This window comes from Poecilia latipinna, unplaced genomic scaffold (assembly GCF_001443285.1).
Source record: "Poecilia latipinna isolate Pla-1442-1.1 unplaced genomic scaffold, P_latipinna-1.0 Scaffold1894, whole genome shotgun sequence".
Lineage (NCBI taxonomy): Eukaryota > Metazoa > Chordata > Actinopteri > Cyprinodontiformes > Poeciliidae > Poecilia > Poecilia latipinna.
In genome coordinates, this window is record NW_015114510.1 from 79,932 (window position 1) to 94,731 (window position 14,800).

The following is a 14,800-nucleotide window of genomic DNA, read 5'->3' on the forward strand; positions in this document are numbered from 1 at the left end:
TTTAGGATATGAGCTCCAGCGCTTTGTTCCTGAAGTCCACCACCGTGTAGGTCCGCACCAACGGGTCCACGAAGTCCAACATGTGGTGTGCGCACTGGGCGCGCTCCTCGGCAGTCACCTTATTTGTGATTATGTCCAGACCCTTGTACACCTGCAAGGGACAGAAATGAGTAGATAATAAAATACGGAGTAGTTGGTCTGACTCTCTATTTTGCTTTATGGTCTGATTCCAGTTCTGTTCCTTTAGACAACGTTTGGGGTCGGGCATTGATCGTATCGTTTATCAATCATCGCGATAAATTTCTTACCAGGATAATATCTTGATTTATCGTTGTCACCACAAATTCCAATTAATGATGTTTAAAATAAAACCTGAAGCTGCCTTGTATCGTCGGGATTGTTCGTTTTACTATTTTTCTCCACAGTTTGTTCAAATCTGAGCTTCTGCAAAGCTCATATTTGCATGGTGCTCCTACTTACAGGTGAGTATTCATCATATTGTTATTTATAATGATAAGTTTTTTTATAACACTTTTGATATATTATTGTCACCATAAATTCCTATTAAAGATGTTTATTCTATCAACCCCCAAAAACAGTCTGGGATCGTTAGTTTTAGTATTTTCTGTTTGTTGAATAATGGTGTATCAATAAATATCAATAAATATGATTAAATGTAGCTACTTTGTGCTTTTTTACAGGTTTAGATTTCAAAATTGCTTCATCCAACCAAGAAGTTTGTTTCCGATAGGATTTCCGACAGGCATCTGTGGCAAAATTCGAAAATATATTCTGTTTTATTTACATTGTATCAAAAAATGTCATGCTGAAAATAACTTATTCCCTCTCCAATAATCAATTACTGTCTAAATATACCCGGGGTGCACATAATTTTGGGCTTGCAGTCTACATTGCAGTCTACATTCAACAATGGTCCACATGCTCTCTCCAGTTTCCATCGGTGAGTGAGGAAGCCGTCTGAGGGAATGTGATAGCTAGGTGACAAGCAGCGCCCAGTTGGGATTTTCATTTCACACACAGTGTCTGGAGTTTGAACAGATGCAGAACACCGTCTGCTGGGAAGTCCTGCGCTCACGTTCCCCTGCTCTGGGGGATTTAAAGTAGGAGACACCAATCACCTGGACAAGAAAGTCATTTTGGTCACAGCACATTCAGTTTGGTGGGTAATGACAAAAATAAAAAGCACAGTTGAATGTTTTTTAAGCATGTTTTAAAATTATATTATTTTTAATATAGGTTCTGTATAAAATTGTTCAAAAGGAGAAAAACAGAGGGTTATAAAAACACTACCTGTTGAATTAAAGTTCAAACAGTTTTATGCTAAATTATTAAGTTATGATTTAGAAAGAGTTGGGTGGATTTAATTAACGTTATTTCTATCCAAATACAAACAGAAACAATTACATACAGATGTGCAACAAGAGGTCCCGTGAGATTTAGCTATTTGAAAAAGCCAGAATATTTCTGGAGGCGTCTGCCTCACGAAGAGCAGCGTAGCTGCTGTCAGCACTTTGTCCTCTGAAACACTTTGATAGAGTTACAGGTGGACGTTTTTCCTTTAGAGACTCATTTAGAAACAAAAAGGAAATTATTTATGCTGCCTAAACGTATAGGTTTGTCCGTTTACAGTTGTGGGCACCACAAGCTAAACAGTTAGCTGCGCTAACCCTGAAGCGCTAGTCATAAACTTGAGTCAACTGTACGTCCACTACAAGACCTCTATGAGTTAGCTTCCAAGTTCAGAGGTAAGTGACTGACAGGACAATACACAACAAAAGAAATTAAACACTTTGGACACACCACAACTGGCTAACTGTTAACCGCTAACAACGCTAAAGCTCAGCCATTAAACTCAACTCAGTTTGGTTACAACCTGAAGTTGAGATTTGTTGCAATTCCTCCACATTTTGACACATTGACCATGTTCGTTTGCTCTAAATGCTCTATAGCAGGTCAACAATACGACACACTCCAGGAAACAGGCCTGGGTGAACCAGAGAGTGTTATTGATCACATCCTTGGTGATAAAAAGGGGACGGGGGGTTATAATGTACTAGACCAAATGTGTCTCAGCTCTGCAGCACGCCAAAAAGAAAGGAGCAGGAGAGGGCGAAGGAACCCAGGGTGATAAATTAAGCACGGCCGATGAATGGATGATCTATGGCTGAATGATATTGTATGGAAACCCACATGGGGACGTAAAGTTTAAACAGCACACCGCATGTGAAATCTGGGGATCTGTGTATTTTGAAGAAAAATTGAATTTTTTTTATTTTAACAGACATTTTTCAGTGAATGTACATTTAAAAAACAGAATTTGATATCCTGAGAAACATTTACATAAACAGAGAGTTAAAAGTCAACTGGCAATTCAATTTTTACTGTTTTTAACCATCAAAATGAGCATTGTGTCAACTTTTTCCCCTACAACATTATTTATCTTTTTTATTCTACAAGCAGAAATGGAAAATTTTACTTGTCCTATCAAAACATTTTACAATTTCTACTTAGTAGCTCTGATATTCTGTAACCGGCACCAAATATAAAAGAAACTTTAGACAAATGAACTCCAAATTTAACAAAAGATAAATAAATTCCAACAAAACAAACAATAGTGCAAGAATGAAAGAAAGAAAAAATGAAAGACTACAAGAAAGCAAGCAAGAAAGAAGCACAAAAAAGACAGAAAGTGAGAAGGAAAGGAAGAAAAAAAAGAAAAATAAAGAAAGACAGACAGAAGGTTCTCTGTTTTTAATGGCTTTAATGTACATCAAATAGATGCAGAAGCATCTGCTCATTAATTCCTCCAAGATGAAGAAGACAAGTGAAAACGCAGGTGATGTAAGTTCAACGTACAAAAAGATTCACTCAACTGGAAAACGTGGAGAGGCGGGAAAAGAAAAAAAGAAGCTCTGAGCGAGGGCAGCAAATGAGAGAAAATGAGAGAGAAATTAAGACTTCAAGTCGAGGCGGTGGAAATGAGCTACAAATTGCTGCGACGTTGGAGCTCAGAGTCATAAAGAAATCAAAGACGAGAGCCAGCAAAGCTAATGGTGTTTACACGTCGTCTGGAGGAGACGAAAAGAAAATGCCTTCACAAATTCATAAATTAAGACAGGCGCATAACTTCTTCGCAGCCCGCTAAGTAAATATGTGAAATGATGCTCATCATTTCCCCCTCGCCGTCAGCTGAGCCGGAGCAATGACACAGAATACGGTTATCGACATTTTAACAAACGGACAGGAAAAGAATCGATCGGTGGCGAGTTAATCATTTACATCCAGCGGGCAGCGCTCATATTTCACACCATCCGACGATTTACAAAAAGAAAAAAAAGAAATCCACAAAGCAGTTTTGGAATAATCTGTAAGATGCCGTCAGGAGTTTTTCCTTTTAGAGAACAGAACAATTTAGCTAAAGTTTTCAAACCCATGGAACATTTCTCCTTTTTTAAAACATTTTGTCATGTAGAGACCTCAGAGGAGTTTCTTTAAAAAGCTTAAGAAAACAAAGACAACAGTGCGAATAAGTCAGAGAGGAAAAAACCCCATCAAAACAAGCTTTGAACATCTCATAAGAACATTTGTCATGATAAGTTTTTCTGGGCGATAAATCGTTTCAGAGGTTATTGCGATAAATGATAAAACTGTGGCTTTGAAAACCCTTTTGATTATATTCGTAATATAATGCTAATGGAATAATAATAATGCAAACACAGTGACAAAAATTTTAAGCTGGAAATGGAAAACATTTAAACACCCAAGATAAATGAACAAAACATTTGGGTGGCAGGGCAGTCATTCATCCAGCGGCCCGTCGTGTTTTTGAGTTGAAAAATATTAAAAGTTGACAGGAAATTTGAAAATATCACTTGATATTTATGTGTTATTGAAAGATTGAAGATTAATACCTGAACACCAGCTATAAAGTGTTAAAAATGCAAACATTTTATAAAGACTTAAATAAATAAGCAATGCTAAGCCTGGTGGGGGCTCAAGTAAAGCCTGGTGGCCCGCCAGGCTTATAATACATTAATGTGCTAGCATGACCTAGTCATTTGATTTGTGGTTGAAGTGGGACAAAAGTTCAAAGGCTCCGAATGCTTTTCCAAGGCTCTGCTCTGGGAAGCTACGTCAAGGCAGCGAAGGAGTGAAACAACCCGTGACTCTTTCGAAGAAGCAGAAAAGAGAATCCCTCAGGAAATGTTTCACAGTCTGAGCTCATCACCTCAAACGTCTCTGATTCCTAATCTCATAAAAACCCAGATAATGGGGGAGAGAGGAAGCAGAGGTTTCAGGGGTTTCTCTTCCTACCGTCATACTGTGAAATGAATGTGAATGGATGTGACCGTGTGGCTTAACGGGAGTGTGTGTGCGTGTGTGTGTGTGTGTGCGTGCGTGCGTGCGTGCGTGCGTGCGTGTGAGGGAGAGACAATGAGCTCAGTGTTTGAGCCTGCAGTCCAGCGGACTGGCCAACCTTACGCCCCGCACGAGACAGCTGTTCCTCTGCCACATAAACGAGGAAGGGGCAAGGCAGAATGGAGAGAGAGAGAAACAGAATAGAGGGAGGATAAATGAATGGGGTTCAGAGAACAAGCGCTCATTCAGGCAAAAGCTAAGATACAGTCAGGGCAAAGGCAAGAAAAGAAATGGACCGGAGCCCATCTGACTGTTAGCCGGGTGGAAACGTTACTCATGACAAGGATACATTTTAACTAAGAATTATTTAGGAAGCTTATTTGTTATTATGGTTTGTGTGCATACTGAGCTATTTTTAATATCATCACCTTTGTATTAGTTTCTATAATATAATCTCTTCCACACCTGATCGGTTTAAGAAAAACGCTCATCCCGCTGAATCACACTGCTTAGTGTTGTTTTAAACATGTTAAACCCGTAGGGGGCACTGCAGGGCAAAGCTGAAACCTACATCAGCCAATCACAATCCTTCAAACAACTTCCTGTTTGGAATTAAACATGGCATCAAGAGATGCATTTATGTGGACAGACAGAGAGGTTGAGCTACTTTTAAATACCGTGTTAGAATATAAAAGCGTGTGGATGTTGAACGGCATTGTGTCTCGATTGTAAACCTTGTAACCAACCAATCGTTGACCTCCAAGCGGGCTTATAAAAAAATAAAAAACAAGTAAAACGTATGAACGTAAAAATCTGCACCTCTCTGAAGCAGTCATCTTTCCTCCACTAAACAGTAATGTCGTCATGTGATTTTAGCGCCGTGTTATTTGTTGAAGTCTTACAAGTCTTCAACAAATAACAAAAAAATTATGGTAACAAAAAATAAATAACAATATGTAATATGTATGTTACAGGCACAAGTGCGTGTAACATACATAATTTTGTCTTTCTTTACCTTCACACAATATTGTCCCCACTGCCCGTGAGATTTAGTTTTCAGGCAGGTAAGATGTACTTTAGTTATGGGCATTAAACGCAGTTTTAGTCCCGTAGAAAATTCGGAGTGAAGTAACCAAAAATGGCAAAAGTAGAAAATGACGTATAGGACAAAACACATTAATTCATCAATACATAGCTTAGACGACTAATAAGTTAGCCATGATAAAGCCTCCATCCTCTCTGCTTTGACTCAACCGGTCGCTCTGACTCGGTTTGTACAGATTGCGGATGGATGGTGGAATGCCTCCCCGCTTTGACCCCAGGCAGTTTGTTTTCAACCTTCTCTCTGAGTCTCTTCCTGAGTTACACTCACAGATAAATCACCATCTTCCTCTTTTTCTCTCTTCATACAGTTTCTATTTTTCCCCTTCAAGGCACCATCCTTCATCAATTTATCTCTCCATCTTCCTCTTGCTCTGTCTCTCTGTGGGGAATGGCCCAGTAATGCCAGACTAATAAATCATTCATGCCGTATTCCCATCACCCTCCTCTCTTCCTTCTTCTTCCTTCCTTTCTTCCTCCTCATCCTTCACCCTGCCATTCTCCTTTTCCGCCTTACAGTACCGACCAGAATCGCCCCGCCCCGCAGACGGTAATTCACACTCAGACCCGTGAACACGTTGAACATGTTGGGTTCGTCAGCCGGCGTTTCTGGCGCAGTCCTGCGCCGGCTTGGAGGACGTAAAGCGGCGCGTCGTATATGCTGGATGTGGGAGGCAGCGTTGCCTCAGATGCGATGCAAACAGATACGTCAAAGCCCAGACAGGTCACAGCCACAGCAGACAGCCAGAGAGACGGCAACGTGGAGAGAGAGAGAGAAATAAACATGCACAAGGAGAAGGAGCAGAGGAGGAAGGGACGCCTGTGGGGCAAATTAGTGGGATATGTGACACATAGCTGCAGTTATTCAACGGCTTTCACACAAGGATAAGCCGATGGTTTTGGCAGAATGGCAAAACCACCTCATGTTCTGAAACTATGACGGAAAGCTAACCTTATCTCGAGGTGTCCGCTGTTTAGGAGCCTCGTTTGCTGCACTTTTACGGGACTGTAAGTGCCAAGACGACACTTGACAGCTTCCCTGCTGCTTTCCGTCCCATTCGGCAGAAACCGAATAAGTCTGACCAGTCCACTTCCCTGTCACCGCTCATGTCGTCCTGAAGAGCAAACGGGTGGTGCCTTCATTCAGATGTGCATAAAGCGAAAGGTCAACAGCCACCAATACTTCCAAGCACAACGCAAACCAAAGCAACGACGCATGCATGTGCATGACCTGTAAAAATCGCCCTCCGCCCCCAGGGCATCAGATGGCCCTTCATTATGACCCCAACACCCCTCATCTCCTCGCTCCACCCAAACAGCCAACAGCCATCCCTCCCACCATTTGCAAAAAAGTCCCAGCTTCCTTTTCACTCCCTGCAGTGCAACAATCTATCTGCCGGAGACAATAGCCGGCTTTCCATTCACTTGCAAAGCAAATCTGAAGCAATGTTCAGAAGGAGAAAAAGAAAAGGAAAAAGAAAAAGAAACAAAGAAGGAAATGCAAATCCCACTTGTGCGTTAACTGGTTTCAAGCAAATAACATAAACTAGCGCAGCCGCAGGGAGGTGGTAAAGGCTCCACTGGTCGCGGTTGTAACACATTAAAGGAAAACAAAGCTCGAGGAGGAATAAAAATTCCCTCACTGCTGCAGTGGAGATCGTCTAAAGGAATCGCTTTCATCTCTGGAGACATTTGGTCTGTCCCTCCAGTTTATTGGGTACCAGCTCAGAACGTCGAGTCCCACCTTATCCAGACTGGATACAATTTGAATAAGTTGTTTCCAAGACTCTAACCCACACCATTTTTTTTAAACAGATACAGCCTCTTTAATAATTGCTTACTTACAGAGGGTTTCTACAGCTTTATGCTGAGGAACACTAAACTTATACAAGCTTCTCACTCCAACGCATTGTTCTAGAGAGGGAAAGTATTAAAGTACCTTTGTATTAGTAATTTCAGACTGCCAGGGAAGAAACTATTTTCCATTAAATTTTAATGACCATTCGACGACCCAAGTAGAATCAATATGACGTCCTTAGCGCTTCCCTCTCTAACAAAAACATGAAGGACAGACTTGATAGATAACATCTGTGGCAGATTTAGATTGACACTGAATTATTTGGACACCAGAACAGAGGACCAAATAGAGCCATCCAGGAAAAGGAGGTGGAAGACCAACGCACTGGGAACACTTTGCTGAAGGAGGACCTGAAAAGTTCTCCAACACAAAATCCACCATGAATTCCACCGACCTGGAGGAAACCGGTGGACCATTTGTAAACAGTAAGAAAACTGAAGCAAGAACTGGATGGTGCAGCACGACAATGACAAAGAAGCAGAAACATGCTGCAAGAGTCGCCTCAAACTTTCTACTTTTTGTTCAACTTTCCTCAGACTGATTCGGAAGACGGCTACGAGAAGTACATCCATACAATTTGTTTGACGTTCAATGAAAAATACACCAAGACTAAACTCTGAGCAAACACGTTTCTGTGCTGGGTATTACAAGCAGTTTAAATCTCTTAAAGATCTCCTGGAATGCATAGGGGAGCTAAACTGCCCCTTGTAGGTCTTGCGTCGCACATGCAAAGAACGATGTGACACTTGATGATGTGATGATGCGCCATAACGACTAAAAGCATCATCACTGACTTGTGGAAAACGAGGGAGCAGCTGACAGATTGCACTGCGGCAGAACCTGCAGCTCGTAAAATGATTACCAGCACTTCAAACTGCATGGATGAAATATTTCAGTCTGAGCGCTGCTCACATGAGTCGCTCAGCCTTCCTTCTTCGCTGTCACCCTCCATGTCAACCGCTTCTCGTCACACACAACACCTTGTAAAGTGCTGTCTGCAAGCGACGCTGTGATACATCAGTGTCTCGTCTCAGGACACAGGATCTCATGAACCTGATTTTACCAATTAAATAGGGAACACAAATACACTTCTTTATATTGGATGGAGACTTTTTTCTTTTTGCACAATAAATGCGCTACATTCCTCTGGCTTTCTTCTGTAGTCCAAAAATCGGAATATCAGATTAATTGGTCACTAGAAATTAACTTAGAAGTGAGATGCTGTGTGGATCATCCAGTGCGTCCTGGGATGAACTACGGAGACATCCATGGCGTACCCCACCTCTCGCCAAATGATGGTAAGAAAAAGCCAACGATGTTGCTCCTTGAAGGTCTATTTTTGTCATACATTTCACCAGAAACAATAAAGTTCTGAAAGGGACAGATTAGGAGGGGAACACAGCATACAGGGCTGGACACACGGGAGGCGACTTCACTCCCTCTTTACTCATTTCCTTCATAACTTGCACAGTGAGGCGAACATTGCTTGTCCTTTTCCAGAAGAGCGACCAACAAAATTTGTGCATGTGAAATTTAGAGCTTGTACGCGTAGATGTGCACGCTTGTGACGTGACACAAGAAGGTTGAAACATTTTCTATTTTCCCATTAACTGGGACATGATGCTGATGACACAGAGAAAAGTCTAACATTTTTCACCCTTTTTGTGCTGTGTCACATGCACGTCTACGAGCTCAAAATTTTACATGCACAAGTTTCGCTGGTCGCTTGGTTGGAGGACGGTAAATGATTGTTGCCTCATCGTGAAAGTCCTGTAGGAAATCAATAACTATGGATCGACGTTGCCTCCCGTGTGTTGAGCCCTTTAGAACCGCCAACCAGATGCTGCCACTGCGATTTAAGATAAAAGAAAACAACAGGGATATATTTTCAGTGTATTTTGCCTTGAAAATATCTAACCAATAAGCTGAAATCAGTTATTCCTAATCCACAGTGTTAGTCTAAGGACCCCCTGCTGATCCTTGGATCCCAGTTTGGGAACCTCAGACTCACGCTACTTGGCAGTGCCTCCTTCAAGAACAGTACAAGCAAGACACTTATGTGTGTGCCACAGATAGCATGTTCATTTAATGAGTGAATAACATCCCTCCTGCATGTCCAATGAACTGTGGGTTGAGGGATTGGGGCAGAGGCAGGAGGGGGTGACGGTAATACAATAGGAGTGTTAGGGAGTGTGGGAACCAATTCTCCATGGGACAATAGGCACTTCCCAGTGGCCACAGTGTATCCATTCACTACCAGTTGCTGGGCCGGCGTAGCACGGCGCTGAATGTGCACCAGCTCAGCATAATGTTGCTTTCTCCCAAACAAGACCAGACTGTTTCCTATCCCAAAGACAACACGGTCCGGCTCGAACCTACACACAGACCCATTCTCACATAGGCCGTCTCTCCGTGTCGGCGTGTCTCTCCCGCTTTCTGGCACCGACGCTCACACCAACAAGAGAGGAGGAGCGCGACAAGGCCGCGGATTGTGAAGATTGTGGCTGCCTCGTCGTAACTAGGCCATTGTTTCTCCACCGAATGTGGAGAGATATTCTAGGCTGAGATGTTATTAGTGTAACCCAGTTTGCCCATCACCAGGTGACTGCAGGAGGAGGTACGCCCCACAGGGACACAGGCTTTCAAGGACAATGCATGCAGAGTTGAGGGAAGGGGAGGGGAGGTGTGTTGTTGCTGAGGTAAGAGGACTGGGATGGAAGATGCGATTAGTTGAACGCTGCACTCGGGAGAAGCAACCTCTGGACAGTCGCAGGTGTGAAGAACTGGACTTTGCTCCAACCTTTTCTTTTGTGTGCATGCCCTCGGGTTGCTGTAGCAACAGAGTCTGAGAATCCCCCCCACAAAAGAACAAGCTTCGGCGAGGGAATGAGAGTGAGAGTTTCTCAGTGCCTTCACACAGAGAGAGTGAGAGAGAGGCAGAGAGAGAGAGAGAGATGATGGTCATCAGAGGTGATGACATAATTTTGGCTTTCATTTATTTTCCCACACATCCCTGTTTGACTGGAATAGTTAATGTTTAGTTACAAACATTAAACATGTTTGTTTTTCACTAAAAAGTTTACCTAAAAATTTAACGAACCACCTGGAAAAAGTCAGGATCCATGAGAATCACAAGACAATGAAATAAGTTCACACAGCCTATCCATTTCCTTGCTTGTTGTCGGGGGTGACATGCACAGTGATTTCATGGATGCATAAATTAAATTTCCAAATCAACTGACTGGGCCTGACTGGGCCATTCTAACACAAATTATTTACACTGTCATGCTCCACATGTCCTGTATTTATAGTAGAGATGGCATCAAAGCCTTTATTGACCTGACTTTGATTTGATTGGTTGATTACACTGTTGCGTCGTCTTCCACCAGAACAATGTAGGGTTGTTGGAAGGTGAACCTTGACCTCAAATCTTCAACCTGCGAACTCTGACCTGCTTCTCTCTCCCCACAGCTTGATGCTGCCATCAGCACGTTTCCTTTAGTCTTCCTTAACAACAGCTTTCTTCTGCTCATTTTTCCAGAGACAGTAATGATTCTGCATTTCTGAATCATTTGAAGACACTCAGAGATTCCTGAATCACTGAAGCTCAAGGTTTCCAGACAGGAGATGTCAAATTCTTAAAGATTCAATTCAATTCAAAATATAACCGTCGATTCTAATTCATATTCTGGTAATATTCAACGCAAGTCAGTCCACACTTGTACAACTCAATCTGGTGTATGTTCTTATCTTATGTGTTTAATCATTTTTCCAAAAGAAGTCCAAGGTCAGTAGCAAGATGCAGCAATAAAAAAAAATTGTCCCAATAACAATACCCAATGTTAATATTGCTGTTATGCCCAATAATTGATATTTACTGTTAAAATATTTTTCCTACCCTTTTGAAATTGAAAAAAAAAAGACTACACGGTTGACACCACAATCACCATCACATTCCCAACACACTTCCAAAACACAAACGACAACATGGAAATAAATGTTATTTATACTTATTAATTCTACTTATGGGGCTGATATCAATGTGTAGTTGCCTGTAAATTCTGCATCCCGTGGGGGAAACATAGACAATTTTAACTGTCATTGTCCAAAATTACTTTCTGCCCAGTAACAGTTTTCATATTTTTGTAAGAAGTTTGTTTTGCAATATGATCTTCTTGTCCCTCCAACCCAACAAGACGTTGGATAATCTGTCCTGGAGGGATTATTAGCTAACAAACAAAATAAAGAGTCCTGGGGGAACTTGAGGAAATGTGAGGGCATAATGAAAACTATCAGATCTGGAAAAAATAAACAACAACAACATAAAACTAACCTCACATTATCAGGATAAAATCTCAGTCCTGTCATGTAAAGTGATGGAGGGGTTACTTTAGGGCTTTCCGTTTCCATACTTTACAGTCAACATGTATATCAATATTTCTATTGTTTCTTGCGACACACATACTCTGATTTCTGGGTAAGTGGTATGAATACTTTTGCAAGACACTGTAGATGATGTCACTGCTAGTCTATTTAAATTAGGATTGCAGGATTGCTTTAAGCACACTATTCAGGTTTACAGATATAGCTCGATCCTGCCCATATTCATGCATTACAGAGAACATGTTTAAACGAGGTTGAACGTTTTAGTCACTGATCTGATCGCCTTCTCTTGAGCACTATTTTTATGTCAGGTCACTGCAGAGTCCAACACAGAAAGTTCTGACAGAAAACAGTCTGATTCATAATAGTTTTAACCACAGTCCAAGAAACTCATGCTTTCGGATCTGCATTTATCTCTCTACAAAACGTTGTCGGAATGAGCTACAGCTTCCAGAATGCAGTTTACAGCGTGGTGGGCTGCTGGTCACAGTCATAACAAAGCGAATCCTCTTACCTGCATGGAGTCGGCGCTGATTATTTCTCCCTGAAGCCGCTTTCCAATCTCGATTGCCAGCTTGGACTTCCCGGTACCGGTAGCTCCCAGGATCACGACTAAAGACGGGGCCATCGCTCTCCGTAAGACGCACTGCACGCTCAGAGTGGAGGCCGCCATGATGCCGTTTCCTCCCGCTGCCCAGCTGACACCCTCGCGCGTGCGCAGAAGCGGGATATGGTTTACGAGACAGCTGGGCTGCCGTTGCTATGGTGACACGGTTAATTGGCGATTATTCGCGGCTGCCGGCGTGTTTTACATTTCATTATTCAGTGTTATCTGTTTATTATCATTTTGACATTTCAGTCGGTTACACTCCACTGTTAGATTTGTGACAGGTTTTTTTTTTTTTTTTCTAGTTTGAAGTAACAGGATGTTCACCGCCTCGAGGAAGGATTAGCGCGTGTTTGTTTACAATGCTTTTCGGGGACATTTTCGGCACAGCTGGCGTGGTTTCTATGGAAACTATCGATGCTGGTGCTGCTGCTGCAGTGATAAGGTCTGACGCTTGTTGCCATGGCAAAAGATGCTTGGAGGTTGCTTTGGAGACTGCTGGAAAACAAAAGTGGATCGGGAGATGGAGCTGAACATAAAAAAACGCTAATAGATAACAGCCAGTCACTGGATCAGGCACACAAATTCAAACACTTGGCTTTTAATCTTTCGGTATTGATTTTTATTTATTTTATTTTTTTTATCTAATGCTTGATTTCATCACATACAAAGACAGTAACAATACACAAAGGACTGTGCTCCCTGATTGGTTTTGTAGCAGTGCAATTCTTAACTTTTATTTTGCTTTCTTATTCTCATTCTTTCCCTTTTTATTTTCTGCTAATTTAAACTACAAAGAATTTTGCTTCCAGATTCTCAACCATTTAACTAGAGCAGTGTTTCTCAACCCTGGTCCTCAGCGCCCCCCTGCTCTGCATGTTTTAGATGAGCCTCTATTCCAGAACAGCTGATTCAAATGATTGCATGACCATCAAGTACTGCAGAAGCCTGTTAATCACCCAGAGATACAATTCAGGTGAAGGGAAATACCTAAAACATGCAGGACAGGGGGGCGGTGAGGACCAGGGTTGAGAAACACTGAACTAGAGCAACCCTAATGTGGGAAATATCTCCCTAATCCAGCTCAGAATGCAACCTTAGCGATCCAACGTAGAAACCAGACAATCAGTTAGGCCATGGAAACTGATGTGAAAACATGATTTTATTTTTATTTACCACACTGGCTCATGAGATACTAAGACAAAAAAAAAGGCCTTCCCAGTTGTTGCACCAAATCTTGAGTTATGATTCCACTCAGGGAAGTTTTTTTTTTCTTTCTTTCTGTTAATGTAGAACTGAGGGAACTGAAAACATTATCGGAAAGTCACAGCTTTCTCTACACCTACCTTGCAAGAGCCTACATGGTGAAAATAAGAGTTCATAGTGTTTTTCAGTCTCTCTCTAGGAAAAGTCAAGAAGCATAGATTTTGATTCCTCAAAACTCAAGATCACCCAAATTAATGCAAGTTTGCTAAAGGTGGAAAGTTGGTTCTAGGACAATTTCCTTTGCCGTCACTTAGTTTGACCTGAAGCCATCTTGTCTTGAAGTTGTTTGAAGGTTCGTCAAAAGTCAGTTTGGTTTGCAGGTGATTGGACAAAGTATATTTTGTCAGATGACCAAAAGGGCATGAGGTGAATAGGTGAGTTTGTTTGGTGTGATGATGCTGACCATCGGATGTCACTTGGTCTGAAGACTTTCAAGGTGAGTGGTCCCAATCTATTTGGTCTAAGAACCTGATTATCAGGTTAACAGAAACTGATTAACAGAAAAATGATAATCAGGTTCCTAAGACCTGATTATTTTTGTCTGTGGTCCAATGCTTTTCCTGAAACCTCTGGATACTAAAACAGAAACCATACAACAGATCCTCTTGGGTTCCCATCCTGTTCATTTCAGAATACCAAATCACTATCAGAAAGCAGAAAACGCACAGCCATTTTAAGTAATAGATAGCTGCGTTTGCATTAAATACAAAAATATTAATCAGCTCTTGCCAAAACACAAACTTGTAGAAAAATATAATAGAAAACTTATTTTGTTTGACTTGTACAAGGAAACTCCAGACAGAAACATAATCCAACTATGAAGCTCAGCAATGAAAAGGAAAAACAAAAATATAGTGACAAAGTGGTGTTTTATTTCAACAGGTTTTTTTCCTCCTTTAGAATTTTAATAACAAAAATAGAAGTTTTGAGTAATCTCTGAAAAGCCAGCAAGCCCTACAGAAACTGGGATGAGTAAACTTAGACAGCTCAGGTTTTGGTTTCACTGTACAGTCAAGGATCTAAAAACAGAACATCCAACTGGATAGCCTACATACATAGACAGGCTCCTAAAGGCATTCCATCAAACAGATTAACAAAAAAAAAAAAAAAAAAAAAAAAAAAAAAAAAAAAAAAATGATACAGGGGGAACCCCTGATTTTAAAAAAAAAAAAAAAAAAAAAAAGTTTTAAACAAAATTTTAAACC

General features: G+C 41.4%; 1 protein-coding gene and 1 long non-coding RNA gene across 3 annotated transcripts in view; one reads left to right on the forward strand and one right to left on the reverse strand.

The window, feature by feature from the left end:
* Positions 1-12,438, reverse strand: part of trit1 (tRNA isopentenyltransferase 1) — a 37,275-nt gene extending 24,837 nt beyond the window's left edge. Inside the window, exons 1-2 of one of the 2 annotated variants that reach the window (XM_015015239.1) lie at positions 12,237-12,438; positions 11-151 (exon numbers count right to left, since the gene is read on the reverse strand). In XM_015015239.1, coding sequence (XP_014870725.1) covers positions 11-151; positions 12,237-12,395 — 300 coding nt within the window. In that variant the 5' untranslated portion in view covers positions 12,396-12,438. The remainder of the gene's footprint in view (positions 1-10; positions 152-12,236) is intronic. The other variant, XM_015015238.1, reaches the window with a different exon arrangement.
* Positions 9,631-11,002, forward strand: LOC106935014 (uncharacterized). The gene is made up of 2 exons (XR_001421821.1): positions 9,631-9,956; positions 10,881-11,002. It is a non-coding gene; the product is annotated as an uncharacterized LOC106935014 (long non-coding RNA).
* Positions 12,439-14,800: the final 2,362 nt, after the last annotated feature.